The sequence below is a fragment of the Typha latifolia genome, chromosome 7 (genome assembly GCF_019914945.1).
Source record: "Typha latifolia isolate L0001 chromosome 7, TyphaL0001v2, whole genome shotgun sequence".
In the NCBI taxonomy this organism is placed as follows: Eukaryota; Viridiplantae; Streptophyta; class Magnoliopsida; order Poales; family Typhaceae; genus Typha; species Typha latifolia.
This window is the reverse complement of record NC_133092.1, coordinates 6,879,145-6,894,698: the sequence shown is the minus strand read 5'-3', so window position 1 is coordinate 6,894,698 and position 15,554 is coordinate 6,879,145. Positions and strand designations below refer to the sequence as shown.

The window sequence follows — 15,554 nt, the reverse complement described above, 5'->3', positions numbered from 1 at the left end:
TGTGGATGTATGACGCTAAATCTGGCCCTTATTTGAAGCCAAGCACTCATCAGCTATTCATCCTTAAAGAAAGATGTGCGTACCTAAAACCAGATGGTTATTACTTACATGAAAATGGACCGTTACTAATAACATGACACTTCTCAAGTACTATTTACTCCAGTTTACATACTCATCGTTGGATTAGTAGAGGTTGCTGAGATACTTTGTCGCCTAAATTGAACACAGCAGAACAATTATGCTTTTGAACTATTTTGAAGTACACTAATAAATCGAGAAATCTTGATGTCAAAATACAACTTCAGAACAAAGACGCGATGCCATTTGTAATTTAAAACCATTGCTTGCTATGAATCTAATCTTCCAAATTACCTGTCCTTTAAATTCATTGCCTTCTGGAACTCCCAACCACTGCCAACCAAGTTACAGCTGCCCTGTTGAGAATATTATAGTTTCTTGCTATCAAAACAGCAGGTCAACATTTTCCTACCATTGGTGGATTCAAATTTCTGGGACCAAAAATTAAATTACAACTACCATGAAACTCTATAGCAAGCATACTATCATATGAAAGCCTTACAGGTCGATTTATCTCCAATTCTAACTCTGGCTGTTTGTCTTTACGTCTATATGACCCACCTCTTGACTACCTATGCTGAATCCAAATCGTTGTCATAAAATACCAATAAAGATGTGACTTTCTAGCTCGTCCAACATGACTGACTTTATTTATGCCCTCTTGTTTTGTTGTAATGGAAAATCAGCTACTATTTGTGGCCAAATCATTTCCTTCTCTGTGGTTCTCGGCTAAGATTGTGTTTTCTCAAGATCTTGATATACTCACGCATGAGACTGAACTTGCTGGCACCCAAATGGTAAAAGTAATCCCAGGTGAAGATTCCAGTCTTATGCAAGTCATCAAAAACTATCCTGGCAAGAACCACCGGTCACAAGGAAGAATCATAGGAGGAATACAGAGGTTATAACAAGATATATAAACCTTACTTGACTCCATAATTTCCTACTGGTTCTGCTGACATTATACCAACATGTCGCCGTCCAAAGATTACCTGTTTCAAGAATGGTAGAGAATAATCATAAACTGGTTTATCTATACAAGGTGTAATTACAATCATGCTCGCCTATATAATCTTTATTAGAATAAAAACCATATTTGAGATTGATCTGCTCAGGCAACAACAGAAACAGTCGAGCTACCTCATAACTGAGGTAGCAGCACTGGTCAGCAAAAGATGTAACCTCAAGAGCAAGGGAACAAGTTAAAGAGTAGATATGACTTGTAGAAAACAAATTCTTTCAGCAACTCAAAGTATAGGAAAATATTTGATCAAATCAGCAAACAACATATTCACTAACAATTACTCAGAAAGAACTGTAGACAATTTGATCCAAAAATTACGATACATTTTTCTTTCCTAAAAGATGAAAATTTATTGAGGTAACTAACAGTGTAATTAAAGCCAAAATTTTCAATATATAAAGAAAAGGCTAGCTAACATAACCAAGAACATATGGACAAGATCACAAGACTATATTTATACAATTTTATTTAATGGCAAGTTCATGGATACAAAACATTTCTACAATCTAAGAACAATGTAATGATTAAGACACATGACTTGTGGAGGAGTGTACATGCAAAGAAAATCGAATAACGATTGCAAACTAAGTTAAAAAGTTCAAATTGAGCAGATGTAGGCTCAGTGCACATCTCACATAGTGCGGTGTCACCACAGCACAACAATCACATGTATTCTCTTATGGTAACTAGAGTCAGTGCAGACTGGGTTAGTTGGGTGTGGACCGACTGTGCAGAGCTAACTTAAAAAAATTCAGAAACAATTTTGCACTCCAATTTTCCTATTCTAAATCACCTAGTCCGAAACAAGGACTATCCTAATGCCTATAAAAGAGGATCAGATGCTAGAGGAAGTCATCCAACTTGAAGGAACTTATGGGAGAGCAAAGGAATACACCTAGAGAGTTCTAGATTTCCTCACGGAGAATATTTAAAAATAAATTGTGAGGAGAGCTACTTCACATGTTCAAGTGCTTGTTCTACATCAGAGATTGATCCAATAGCATCAAAGGAGCTGAATTGACATCGTCAACATCGATATCAACCAACACTAAGAGATTTGAGGAGCGATCCATAGTGATGTACAATGCATCAAATACGAAGGCAATCTATTCATGGAGTAGTTAACTACAACGAACTACGGGTAAGAGACAAGCTTAAACACTTGGATGACATACTATCGACGAAGTTGTCAGTATTTGTGTATATGATTGATATGAAAATATTGATCTGATTTAGGGGGATCCATGATTTTTTTTACTCTCGAGTGACTGGAAGGTTTTCCAAGTTAAAAAAATTATCATATTATTTAACATGTTTTCATATTCCTACTTGTTCTCAGTTTTCCTTTTCCTACTCTCGATTTTCCTTTTCCTACCTGGTTTTGCTTTCTTTTCATTTCATATCTATCAATTAGTTGGACTATGATTCCTATCTCCTGAAAAATTTCAGACAACCTCATGATTACTAAATTCAAGAAACCTGAGTCATCAAACATATCATGTTTTGCATTCATAAATTCAGATAGTCTGCTTAATTCTGAGGTAACTTCTTACCTCATGTATGTTTGCTCTTTTACATTAAGAACTTCATGTGGTGTAATTGACCCATGCTCCCAGCAATGTAATGTCTAGAGATGGCAAGATGTATGTAGCACATCTCTCATACCATGAGTACTAGCTGTTTAAAGCTACTAAGATATATACATCACAATAAGGAGACAAAAGATCTGTCAACTTCTTCAAAAATTGAGAATTTCATATCAAACTGAATAATGTGGGTACAAATCTATCAATAAGACGTTGCACAAGTTTTTTTTCTACTAAAGTATAGAGGATCCATGTGAATGAAATAGCCAGCAAGAACAAAAAGAAATTTCTAGATCGGACAACGCAGGCTAGAATTTCAACAGTATTTTCTTGATTGTATGGTGGCAAGTTGTAGTAAATGTGGATGAACACTGGCTAATAGGAGCCATCTTGCATCAAGGATTAAGGAAACTGGGTCTAAAGATTAGTTTCCTGAGTAGACAGGACTTAATGGATATGTTCTGCACTCAACGGATATAGCTCAGTTTATTAAATCAATAGGCAAATATACATAGTAGAAATTAGTATGTGGCGAAAAATATGAGAAAGAGAGCATCACTTGGTGTGATGATAAGTTTGACTGTAACATCCAAGCAGTCATAATATTCATGGCATGGAAGCAACATCTTCAATAGTGAGGATAAGACCAAGTATATCTTTTCTCCAGATTTTGCCCTGCTGGTAGCCTTGTGTACATGTAATGTTATGCTTGTTTTAATTCATGAATCATTCAACTTAGCAGGCTAAGAAATTAGCATCGTCCTCTTGTACATCTAGAAATATTTGATCAAGAAATTCCATAGCACATGATAAGATTATCTGGGAACTGGATGAGAGGACTACCTTCTCACCACCAATTGATCTAATTTTGCTATCAGCAGAAGGGCTATACACTCTAAGAAATTCAGCTGAGAGATTGAACAGGCTGCCATCAGAAAATTCAACCTCTACCTGAGAAAACGTAAATAAATTCACCAACTTAATCTGACAAGTCAGAATGTAAGGCTATAACCACACGAGAAAAAATGTTTAATGCAAATCATCTGCGGAAACCATTATAAATTATCTCTCATAGGAGATAACTATCAGTTGTATATTATATAACTTTATCAAATAAAACCAAATATTCCACTACCATTTTGGGTGATTCACCTCAAGAATTAAACAGTCATAGATATGAAAATGTTAAAAGAACTTAAAATGTAACAAACTTTAGGTAGATGCAACTCCTATTCTTCTCCGATTCAGCATTTAATTAGATTTCCAGTAATGCTCATTTACTTAGAAAAGGAAAATGTCAAAAAAGAAAAATTATCTTGAATGTCAACATCTATGGAAGAAGCTGCAGAAGATATGCTTACACATTTAGGAGGTTGGAGAGCAAATTTGGTGAGGCGGGGAGCTTTTGCAGTGGAATGGCGCAGGCCTCTAAGTGTTGAGCGCAGAACCAACATTGGAGGAATGAGCTTCAGTTTCACATAGTGTGCTCCACCGCGGTGTATAAGAAAGTCTTTATAAACAAAAAGACCTTATGTAAATAACTAAATACTCAGCCTGCAGTGATCCAATTTTAAGATATACTTAAATGGAAGTAATTCACATTCTCATTACTGTAGACTATCACGGATGAGTTGGCATCTAATATGACAAATACAAATTCAGCTTTATTACCATCAACTTTTCCTCACAGAAGTATTACTTTCCAGTACATCTATAACTATTTAGGATAAACTTAAACAGTAAAGACAGCAACACTCTTTCTAAAAATATGAAACCTAATCCATTAATTGTGGCTCAACCATGTTCTTTTAAAATTTATGTAATATGATTCACATTTTGTTTGTATTTTTTGAAAGAAGTGGGCTTTATAATGTCCCAATTAAACCAATTAGGATTTGAAACCGAGAATATTCATACTACAAAAGCCTTTTAACTATCTGAGCATGATCCTATTGGCATAAAAATATGATTCTGATTCACAAGTGTCAAAATTCTTATGCACAAAGCTTTTGAAACAAAGCAGTGTTTGAAAAGCAACTGCAGCTTGTGGGCAGTCACCCTACTGCATAGTGCTGAGGCAGTATGCAGGCGAGAAGGCAATCTAGCATTTTTAATATATAATTTTTTAAAAAACAATTATATATGATATATAATATATGCAAATATAATATATATAAAATTTTATATAGTGAACTACACCAAAACACAGTATTTATAGAAGTAATCTATGAACACAACAACATAATATGACAATGCAATAACTAATAGCATAATCTAGCAGTAATCTATAACCGAAAACTATTCGATCCATATCCAATAATTGTGGATGCTGGTATGCACAGAGAGAGAGAGAGAGAGAGAGAGAGAGAGAGAGCAAGAGAGGCTGTGGGAGGCGGTGACTGCCAGCATGGGGTGAGATTTGAGGGAGAGTGAGAGTGGAAATGACTGAGTGAGAGGAGCAGCCTACTCCACGACGAGGAGAGAGAGAGAGAGTTGGATGCCCGATGCCGACCATCCGGCGACTCAACCGGTTCAGGAAGAAGGGGGGGGAGGGGGGCTAGGAATGCAACAGGGCCAATCCCGATGGCGGCAAGGGTTCGGGAAGGCCTGAGGAATGGGGTGATCTACGCCACGGGGTAAAAAAAGGAGGCTCTTACGCGAAACTCACCGGGGTGGTGTGGGGAGAAAGGGAAGCCGGATGGGTTTTGCCGCCCGAGAATTTGGCCGAGAAAGTTTAACGAGAGGTTCATTGCCGAACGGATCTACAAGCAACGCAAGTCAAATTGACCGAAAAGAAGGGAGAGACGTTACCGAAGAGTCTCGGCTCCGAGCGGCGATGGTGGTCGGAGTTGGATCAGAAGAAGAATAGGGTAGAAGAAAAGAGGAAAAAATAAGAAAAAAAATGATGTCAAGCTGCCAGTGGACAGAGTGGGCCCTGCTGGTTGTGGAGATCAAAGTCAGGCTCAGGCTGGGTTAACCCAGTTCTACTCGGACGGTCTTAGGCCGGGCTTGGGGCAGATCGTACTTTTTAATCATTTTATTTAGAATTTTTTCAAAAAAAAATACCCTATATCCTGTCTACTGGAAAAGCAACTTTATCCCTATCCGATATCCCGGCTCCGATAATAGCTAGCGGTCTCTATAACTTTATGCCTGCTGGAAAAGCAACTAGTCTTACTAAAACATTCATGCGCATCTAGGGATGAAAACAGATCCAATTAAGATTAGATAGTGCCTGCTGGCACGCGCGGCGCACGCGACAAGTCGGGTGGGGCCCATCATGCACAGATACTCTCTTGTGCATATATAATTATGACATCATCAAATAAAACCTACTAACCTATCCATGATCACATAATTCATCACCAGATAAATCATACTATTAACCAAACAAATCTGTTAACATATGAATATCTCAGTCCATAATAATATACATTAAACCACTACATAATCTGGAAGGACCCACATAGGCCACAACAAACCATCAAGATACAACTAAAATGATTAATATAAAAGTACACTATGATTCGACCTGTATTATACAATTCATCATCTAATACAAAAGAGTACAAATATCAAATACTGGTACAACTCAATTCCTATATAAACTATCATATATACCGTCTCGCATCTATAGCTCACCTCATTATCGCTCTAAAATATCTTCTCAAGATATCTCAAGTCGCTATCACATACCACATATATGAGGGAGTTAGAAAAAAAATAAAGAGAGTCATAAGCAAAAGGCTTAGTGAATAGACCTTACCCCGAATCAGTGATGCCAAACAGAGAGTAAATCATGTACTGGATAATATGAATCAGCATTATGTCATGAATGAGTATATGAATGTTCCTCAATAATACATAAATGAAAATAAATAACATGTCATGTCATAATTGATAAAATATATAATCCTCGACAATGTATAAATAAATCTCCATGTCATACCATCATCATAATTCTCTCTCAAATATAACACATATGATGCATACCGATCATGATCATATTATGATATCAAATGCAACCACCTATGATGCATATTGACCATTCGATAATCAGGTATAACAGATGATAATGAAATCATATGCATTTCTCAACATCACGATCATCACCAACATCTCGGTATAATATCATCATACTAGACCACTATGCACAGTCAACACCCGGTACCTGGTCTCAACATCATGTCCGAAGGCTCAGAGCATACTCCGCCACTCGCAAGAGTATCTCAAATATAATCATATCCCACCACCTGCTAGGGTATCAACATCCATCTAGACCGGGCACCCACATAGTTAATAGAAACTTCGTGAGGATAACTCGCCACATATGCGCTGGCGAATGACATGTGTCGAATGTCTGGCTGTGCACACAGATTAACGACCTCGGATGTAAGGCCAACATGATTGCGACTATGTCGAGCGATCAATCATCCACCAAGCACATCCTAACCCTCGCGCCTACGCGCTTACTTGTTATCCGTACGATAACAAGTTAATACATAACAGGAATTTAGGTGGAACAGAAATCAAGAGAAAAATAATGCAATATAGTCTCCGATTATGTAGTCAACACATGCATACACATGCATACTCATGCTAATCAATTACTTGTATACTCATGCTAAAGATCAACTAGACATAACATTATAACATTATAATTATCTCTCATCATCTCTATATATCATCAATGTGCTCATATCCCAGATCAACCTAATCAGATGCATGATAAAATATGCTCGATTGTAATCATCTCTAGATAAAGTCATATAATCATGCTGGAGGCTAAAACATGTATGTACATAATATATACTATAACCTAATTTAAGAAAGGCGTCTAGGGGGTAAGACTACTCACACTTGATCAGAAGACGCAAACCACGTATCTCTTACATCCGCCAATTAATCGAGTGACACTCATCGCTAGTAAGGTCTACGAGGTTTCAAATAAGGGGGTTCATGATCTGAAAATATATAAGTAGTATGATGTTAGCCGTTTATCTAATTAGAATTAATTTAATTAGAATATAAAGGTTTATTAGGTTTAGTATCACTTCTCTTTATTTTTGATTACATAACTATGTCTATATTATAGATACGATTTAAATGCTATAATTATATTATTATCATAAAATGTTAGTTAAAACATAAGGAGAAGATGTTTGTTTCCTTTTATATGAGAGTATTTCTAAATATATAATTATAAAATAAAATAAAATAAAATAACTATAAGTATAGACAAGGTCTAATTATAATTAATTTTATAATTCATACACCATCTTGATTAATTAGGGACAATGCAGTCTTTACTTTATAAAATAATAAATAAATAACTAAAAAGCTTAGTATTTTATTTGTTGTAGAATAATCATATATAAAGAAAATTAATAGAAATACTTAAAATATATATGATGAGGGTATTAGAATATAAATCTAATAATTATAATTTATAAATCTATCTATTAATCTAATAGACATATAAATAAATAAATATAAGTATTACCTATATTTATACCTAATTAATCATTAATTATAAAATTATCATTAATAAAATTATATTGAAGAATATATAATATTATTAAAATAGTTAATGTCTAAATACTCTATTTGCATTAATTAAGAAGAAAAATACCTAAATAAATAACATAAATAAATAAATTAATTAATTAAATCTGCCATCAGTGCTGGGCTTGGCCCAGCATTGTGCAGAAAGAAGGAGAAGGAGCTCAGGAAGAAGGAGAAAAAGAAAGAAAGAAAGAAAGAAGGAAAGAAGGAAAGAAGAAGAACAAGAAGAAGAAGAAGAGGAGAAGAGGAAGAGAAGAAAGAGAGAAGGTAAGGGAGGAGGTTGCGGACCTAGGTCGGCGGGGAGGGCGTCGGCCGCAGCTGGCCAGCCAGCGGCCGGCCTCTCGTCGGCGGCTCGGTTCTGGTGAACCCGAGCTAAGGAGGAAGAGAAAAGAGAGAGAGAGAGAGAGAGATAGAAAAGAAGAGAGAAGAAGAGAGAGAAGGAGAAAGAACTCATCGACGTGGCGGAGGTGGCGGCAGTGGTACCCAAGGATGGAGGCGGCGATGATAGGCCGGCCTCGGCGAGAGAGAGAGAGAGAGAGAGTTTGAGGGAAGGAGGAGAGAGAGGAGGACCGAAAGAGAGAGTGGAAGGAGAAGAAAAAGATAGAGAGAGAGACGGTAGGGGGTTTGGCGATGGCTGCGGCGATGCGAGGGGGTGTGTGGCACCCCCCCGACACTGCCCCATTGCATGGGCACGAGGCCGGCCACGTCGTGCCCATGCAAAGATTTTTTTTTTTAAGATTGGGTTGTTATATTTTCCTTCCCCCCTTATAAAAATTTCGACCCCGAAATTTAAATCAACTGGTATTATAAGAAAATCCACATATCTAGTTCCACTAGTTTCTAATCAAATCGACCATTGTGCAATCTCACTTTTTCAGATTTATCACTTATACTTCACTTATTACTTTACTCATTAACTTCTAACATTAGACAACCACAAGTAACTCACTTACAAAATTTAAAATTTCTAGATCTAGGTCGGTCAGGTAATCACATAAACATCAATAATACCATTGGTATGTAGGAAAGCGTACATTCATTCTACAATATAAAAAGTGTCGTCACCTATTAACTAAATCGTATTTTACTCCAAAGTACCTCAAGCTGTCCTAATTTATCACTTTTCTTGCTAACTACAACAATACACATCGTAATGCCATAATCACCTATGATAATACGATACAACCTATTTAAGTAAATTATCTTCAATCTACTGAATATATACTTCGATCCCAAACATACTCAATGGATTATCCCGTAATACTATCACTAATACCAAGTAGAACGATAAATACCAGTTATTTCAAGGACATCTGAAATACTTAACTCATGCTTCTCTTTCTAGATAAATGATCTCACTAATCTAAAGATACTAAGTATCATCTGATATCCTCATAAAATTTAGGCGATAGCACAAACTCTCTTATTTAAAGTGCACTGTTCATATGCTTAAACCATTATATGATCTAGAACTTTTGTATTCGAAGTTTCTTTATATTCGAAATCTATTTGCAGCAAAATGAATAATTCATAGTTTAAGTATGAAATTTATAGTTTAAGTATAAAATTCTAACAGTAATTCATAGTTTTTAAGTAGATATTATAATGTATTTGCAATAAAGATTAAGTTCTCTCTTTGAAATATTGATTAAAAAGTTTTTATTTATTTAAACTATCTCTAATTAGTTTCTTACTATATTAATTAAAAAGCGATTGGAGAGACTTGTATAAAAAATATCTCTAATTAGTCACTTTCGTAAATATAATAACAACTTTCATTGAAATCTAACTTTCATTATTTTTTTTACATTGCAAAATTTACATATTTCTCCATTATAATTTATATATAAACAAATTAGAGATAGTTTAAATAAATAAAAACTCATTAATCAATGTTTCAAAAAAATAACTCAATTTAATATTACAAGTAAATTACAAAATGTCTTTCATGCAACAAAACTTTGGGATGTTCGGAGTGCTCAAGTGACTTGGCCCAATAGCATACAGATTGGCATTGCCTGAAGGATCCCGCATCCATCTAGTGTTTCCATATTTTAATCCTGAAAGCTCGAGTCGAGGTAGACCAGATCGTGGATGTGGACACACCGAACCTGAGGGAGGAGACACACCTAGTAGAGCTAGTGAGAGTTTTGGCTAGGAGGCAACGATGCAGAGACGGGAGGCTGCAGATAGATATTATGGTGGAGTGTTTGGGCCGACACTTAGATGACGGTACATGGGAGCTTGAGTCCAAAATAGTCGAGCGCTTCCTTGACTTCACACCTTGAGGACAAAGGTGACGGAAGCGTTGTGGATTATTGTGAACCGGCCTAGAGCTGGTTGGTCAGGTTAGTCTAATCGAGTCAAGTTGAGTCAAGGTTGGTCTAGTTAAGTTGAGTCTAGTCTAGGGTTGCTTGGAGAGCAAGTAACCTAATATGGAGTAACCACTATAAATGAAGTGTGGTGAGCATCCCAAGAACCAAGAAGAATTTTCATAATTTTCTCTTACTCTCTCTCTCTCTCTCTCTCTCTCTCTCGCTCTAGACCCTATCCTCAGCTAGCACTAGCTGAGTCCACACATCCACCTCACCGACTTCCCACTACTCCTTCCCTCAGCTTATGCAACCGCAACTTCCTTCTCACTTCACCCACAACGTAGCCCAGCCATCTTCTTCCCCCCAACCTCGACGCCACCGCACTATCAAACTCCCTCACCCCGGTTGTAACAACATGTCCTTAAAATAAAAAAAATTTAAAAGTTTTTGGGCATGACATGGCCGATCACACTATGGCCGGCCTCGTGCCCATGCAAGCTACATGAGCAGGTTGCGTGGTGAGGCGCCACGTGTCCACCGCCGCCAAAGCCAATCGGCTGCGGCGGGCCCCGGCGCCGCCGCTCTTTCCCCTCCATCGCCTCTCTTTCTCCCTCTATATTTCTCTTTCTCTCACTCTCTTTCTTAGTCTCTCTCTCTCTCTCTCTCTCTCTCTCTCTCTCTCTCTCTCTCCGAGGCCGGCCTATCGCCATCGCCGCCGTCCTTGAAAACCACCGCCGCCACCTCCGCAAGCGTCGGTGAGCTCCTTTCCCTCCCTCCCCCTTTCTCTCTCTCTTGCTCACACCCGAGCTCGGGCTCGTCGGAGCTGAGCCGTCGGCGAGAGGCCGGCCACTGGCTGGCCAGCAACGGTCGGTGCCGTCCCCGCCGGCTCGGGTCCGCACTTCCCTCCCCACCTCTCTCTCTCTTCTTCTTCTTCTTCTTCTTTCTTCTTTCTTTTTCTTCTTCTTTCTTCATTCTTTTTCTTCTTTCTTTTTCTTCTCTTTCTCTTTTTGCATAGTGCTAGGCTCGGCCCAGCACTATAGCAGGCAGTGCTGGGCTGAGCCTAGCACTAATGGCAGTGATTTATTTATTTATGTATTTCCTTCTTAATTAATGCAAATAGATTATTCAGATATTAATTATTTTAATAATATTATATATTCTTCAATGTGATTATTATTAATTATAATTTATATAATTAATGATTAATTAGGTATAAATATAGGTAATACTTATATTTATTATTTATATCTCTATTAGATTAATATATAGATTGTAAATTATAATTATAAAATTATATACTAATATTCTTATGAGATACATTTTAAGTAATTCTAATAATTTATTATACATTATTATTTTGTAACAAATAAAATACTAGGCTTTTGTATTTATTTATTATTTTATAAAGTAATGACTACATAGTCCCTAATTAATCAAGATATAATTTAATTATAAATAGGTTTTATCAATATTTTTTTTATTTATAATTAAAAATCTAGATAGTTATAAAGATAAGTAGAAATTCTAAAACCTAACAAAGATTTTAATTAGATGAACGACTAACTTCATGCTACTTAAATATTTTCAGATCCCGAACCCCATATGTGAGGCCTTGTGGACCCTGTTAGGACGAGTTGTCGTTCGATTGCCGGATGTGAGGGATACGTGAGTTGTGTCTTCGATTCAGAGGTAGGTAGTCTTATTCCCTAGATGCCTTTCTCAAATTAGGTTATATTATATATTATGTATATACATGTTTTGGCCTCAAATATGATTATATGACTTTATCTAGAGATGTTTACAGTTGAGCATATTTTATCATGCATGTAATTAGACTGATCTTGGATACGAGTATGATGATGATTTATAGAGATGATTAGAGATGACTATACTATTATAATTTTATGTCCAGTTGATCTGTAGCATGAGTATGCATGTTGTGATAGATTAGCATGGGTATGCATGCATCGACTACATGATTAGATACTAAATTGTATTGTTTTGTTTTCCTATTTCACCTAAATTCCTGTTATGCATTGACTTGTTATTGTACTAGATATATGCATATGATCTGTCATTTAGAAGGAAAGCATGAAATGTGATTGATAGGATAGTTAATAGAAAGCGTGAGGATACCCGATTGAGCACGAGGGTTAGGACACGCTTGGTGGATGATTGATCGCTCGACATAATCGTGATGCTATTGGCCTTACGTCCAAGGTCGTTAGTTTGTGTGCGGAGCAGACATTCGGACACATGCCATTCACGAGGGCATATGTGGCGAGTTATCCTCACGAGATTTCTATCAGATAGAAATGTGCTTGGTCTGGATGGATGTTGATACATTTAGCATATGACAGGGTATGGTTATATTTGAGACTCTTTGCGAATGACAGAGTATGCTTTCTGCCTTTAGGCATGATGTTGAGACTGGATATCGGGTGTTGACTATGCACAGTGGTCTAGTATGATGATGACATATAGAGCTGACATTGATGACTAAGATGTTAAGAAATGCATATGATTTCATTATCACCTAATTACTTGATTATCGAATGGTCAATATACATTATATATGGTTGCATTTGATATCATTACATCATCATAGTCGGTGTGCATCATGTGTCATATTTGATAGAGAGTTATGATGATAGTATGACATTGAGATTTGCTTATTTATTATTGAGGATTATATAATTTATCAGTTTTGACATGTTATCTATTTGTCAGATTATAGTGTACTCATGTATCAGTTATTTAGTTATATCTTGATAGTTTGTCGTGGCCTATGTGGGTCTGATGTGAACCGGGTCAGATCGGATCACATCAAGGGGAGATTAGACTCAATGGATTAAGTCTAATTATCTTATTTACTTATTTGCTTTAGTTAGAAGGTTAGAATTTTATTTAATTAGCTAAATTCAGCTCTGCGCACTTTTGAAAAAAATATTTGCAAAATATTCTATGACATCTGAATAATATTAAACCAGCGAGATAAGATCGCCAAACTCCAGACTACAACTTTGGTATTCACGACTTCTCCAGATTCATAATTTATCTTTGGAGAAACGAAGGATTAATCCGAGAAAGATAAAGAAGACTGATTTAGTTAGTTAGCTAGCTTTATCTTGTTGTTTGAATTTCAAATAAATTGGATAATATGCATGTGGATCCGATCCGCTATAGATTTTTACTCCTATAAATAGGAGTGGACATATATTGATAATGAAGGAATTGAATCATTGAGAGAGATCTGAGTTTAATCGATTATTATTTTCGTCCTTATCTTTTTTCCATTAACTGTTGGATTGTCTTTATCTTTATAGGAGTAGATCTTAATCGTAGACCCCTTTCAAGCATCCAAACCCTAGCCACCTCCTACCTCCAGCAGCCACCCTACTAGCGGTCGTCCATCACCACCCTTGGCCATCCACCACCCTCTAACGACCGCCACAACCCTCCGACGACCTCCACAACGTCAAAAATTACCGTTTTGCCCTCTCTGACCTATCTCCACTATTTTATTTTTATCTTTTCATCCTAACCTTTGATTTAGGTGAAACTAGAGTCATTAGAACCATACTCATTATGCTACCTTTACCTAAATTTTCATAATCATCCTATGAATGGATCGTTCTAGATCTGGTCCATAATAGGGTTCTGCCAGATTATGTAGTGGTCTAGTGCCAGATTATGTAGTGGTGGTCTAGTGCCAGATTATTGTGGACTTGGATATTTATATGTTAACAGGTTTATTTGGTTGATAGTCTGATTTATTTGGTGTTGGATTAGCAAGTAGTATTTGATGATGTCATGATTTTATGTGCATAGGAGTGTATTTATGCGTGACGGGCTCTGCCCGTCCTGTTGCGTGCGCTGCGCGTACCATGTGGGTGAGTGGGCATGCACGTGCCCGTGCTAGGCGGGGGTGTTACACCGGCCTCCATTTCCCTCCATATCCTCACCCGATCACTCCATTATCCGCACTCGCCTTCGCCCTACTTCTCCGCATCAACACCATCAATCCAGCTCGGCTCCACACCCTCTTCAACCACAACAATCACATGTAGGGGTGAAAATGGGTCGGATTAAGTCTGACCTGACCCGCTATCTGATCCGGATCAGATCGGATACGTTTAAAAAATTTTTATCCAATTCAGATACAGATACGGATAGGGATGCAATAAAATGTCTAGATTCGGATCTGGATACAGATAGTCTATTAGAAAAAATTCAGATTCGAATATGGATATGGGTATAGCTAATGTTATTGGTTTCAGATTCGGATAACGGATATCTTTTTAATCGCTTATATAAATACCCAACCCCAACCCACTTATCTACCCTAACCCTACCCTTTCCATCTCTTACCCAATCGGTAGCCGCCTCCGCCTCCACCTCCATAACTCAAAATCTCACCTCGCCATCACCGATCACCATCTTCGTCGCCATCACCTCTTCGACCTCTCCGTCGTCATCACCACTCCGTCGCGGCATCACCAAGCTTCGCCTCCTATGGTCCTCCCTCCTCGATCTTGGTGTCACCAAGCTCCGCCTCCTTTAGTCCTCCCTTCTCGAGCTCGTCATCACCAAGGGTCCATTGCAACACTGTTGGCTTGGAACTCCATTGCGAGCAAGGGTCCGTTGCACAATTACTCTAGCTACTATAGTTTTCTAGCGATCTCCCATGACAATAGCTGCAATATGCAATATGTGTGCTGGAGATGGTATGAAAATTATTTCTTGTTATCTGATATAATCATATACTGCTTTATTACTGGATCAATAACTTACACTATTACTTCTTGATTGCTGAATTTGACTCGATCAATTTAGATTCTAGAAGGGATCTTAGAGAAGCTGGTTTGAGATGGCATTTAGAAGATATGAAATCATTTTCTCTGTCATGATAAATATCATCTTTCTTAAGCTCAGACATTGTAGATGTTATTGGGTATTACCTTTAAGTTCTAACTGGATATTCAT

At 37.2% G+C, this 15,554-nt stretch overlaps 1 protein-coding gene across 5 annotated transcripts; it reads right to left on the bottom strand.

Moving 5' to 3' along the window:
- Window positions 1-242: 242 nt before the first annotated feature.
- Window positions 243-5,624, bottom strand: LOC140792620 (uncharacterized). Of its 5 annotated transcripts, none has more exons than XM_073143723.1 (5): window positions 5,500-5,624; window positions 4,050-4,198; window positions 3,532-3,639; window positions 1,006-1,070; window positions 243-930 (listed from the first exon to the last, which is right to left on the bottom strand). In XM_073143723.1, exons 2-5 carry the CDS (start codon window positions 4,140-4,142, stop codon window positions 783-785), a joined length of 414 nt encoding a protein of 137 aa, XP_072999824.1. In that variant the 5' UTR covers window positions 4,143-4,198; window positions 5,500-5,624; the 3' UTR covers window positions 243-782. The 5 variants fall into 5 exon arrangements, with proteins under 5 accessions (XP_072999824.1, XP_072999825.1, XP_072999822.1 ...); XM_073143724.1 differs by having other exon boundaries at window positions 4,050-4,242; window positions 5,500-5,571; XM_073143721.1 differs by having other exon boundaries at window positions 5,357-5,555.
- Between the last annotated feature and the right edge of the window lie 9,930 nt (window positions 5,625-15,554).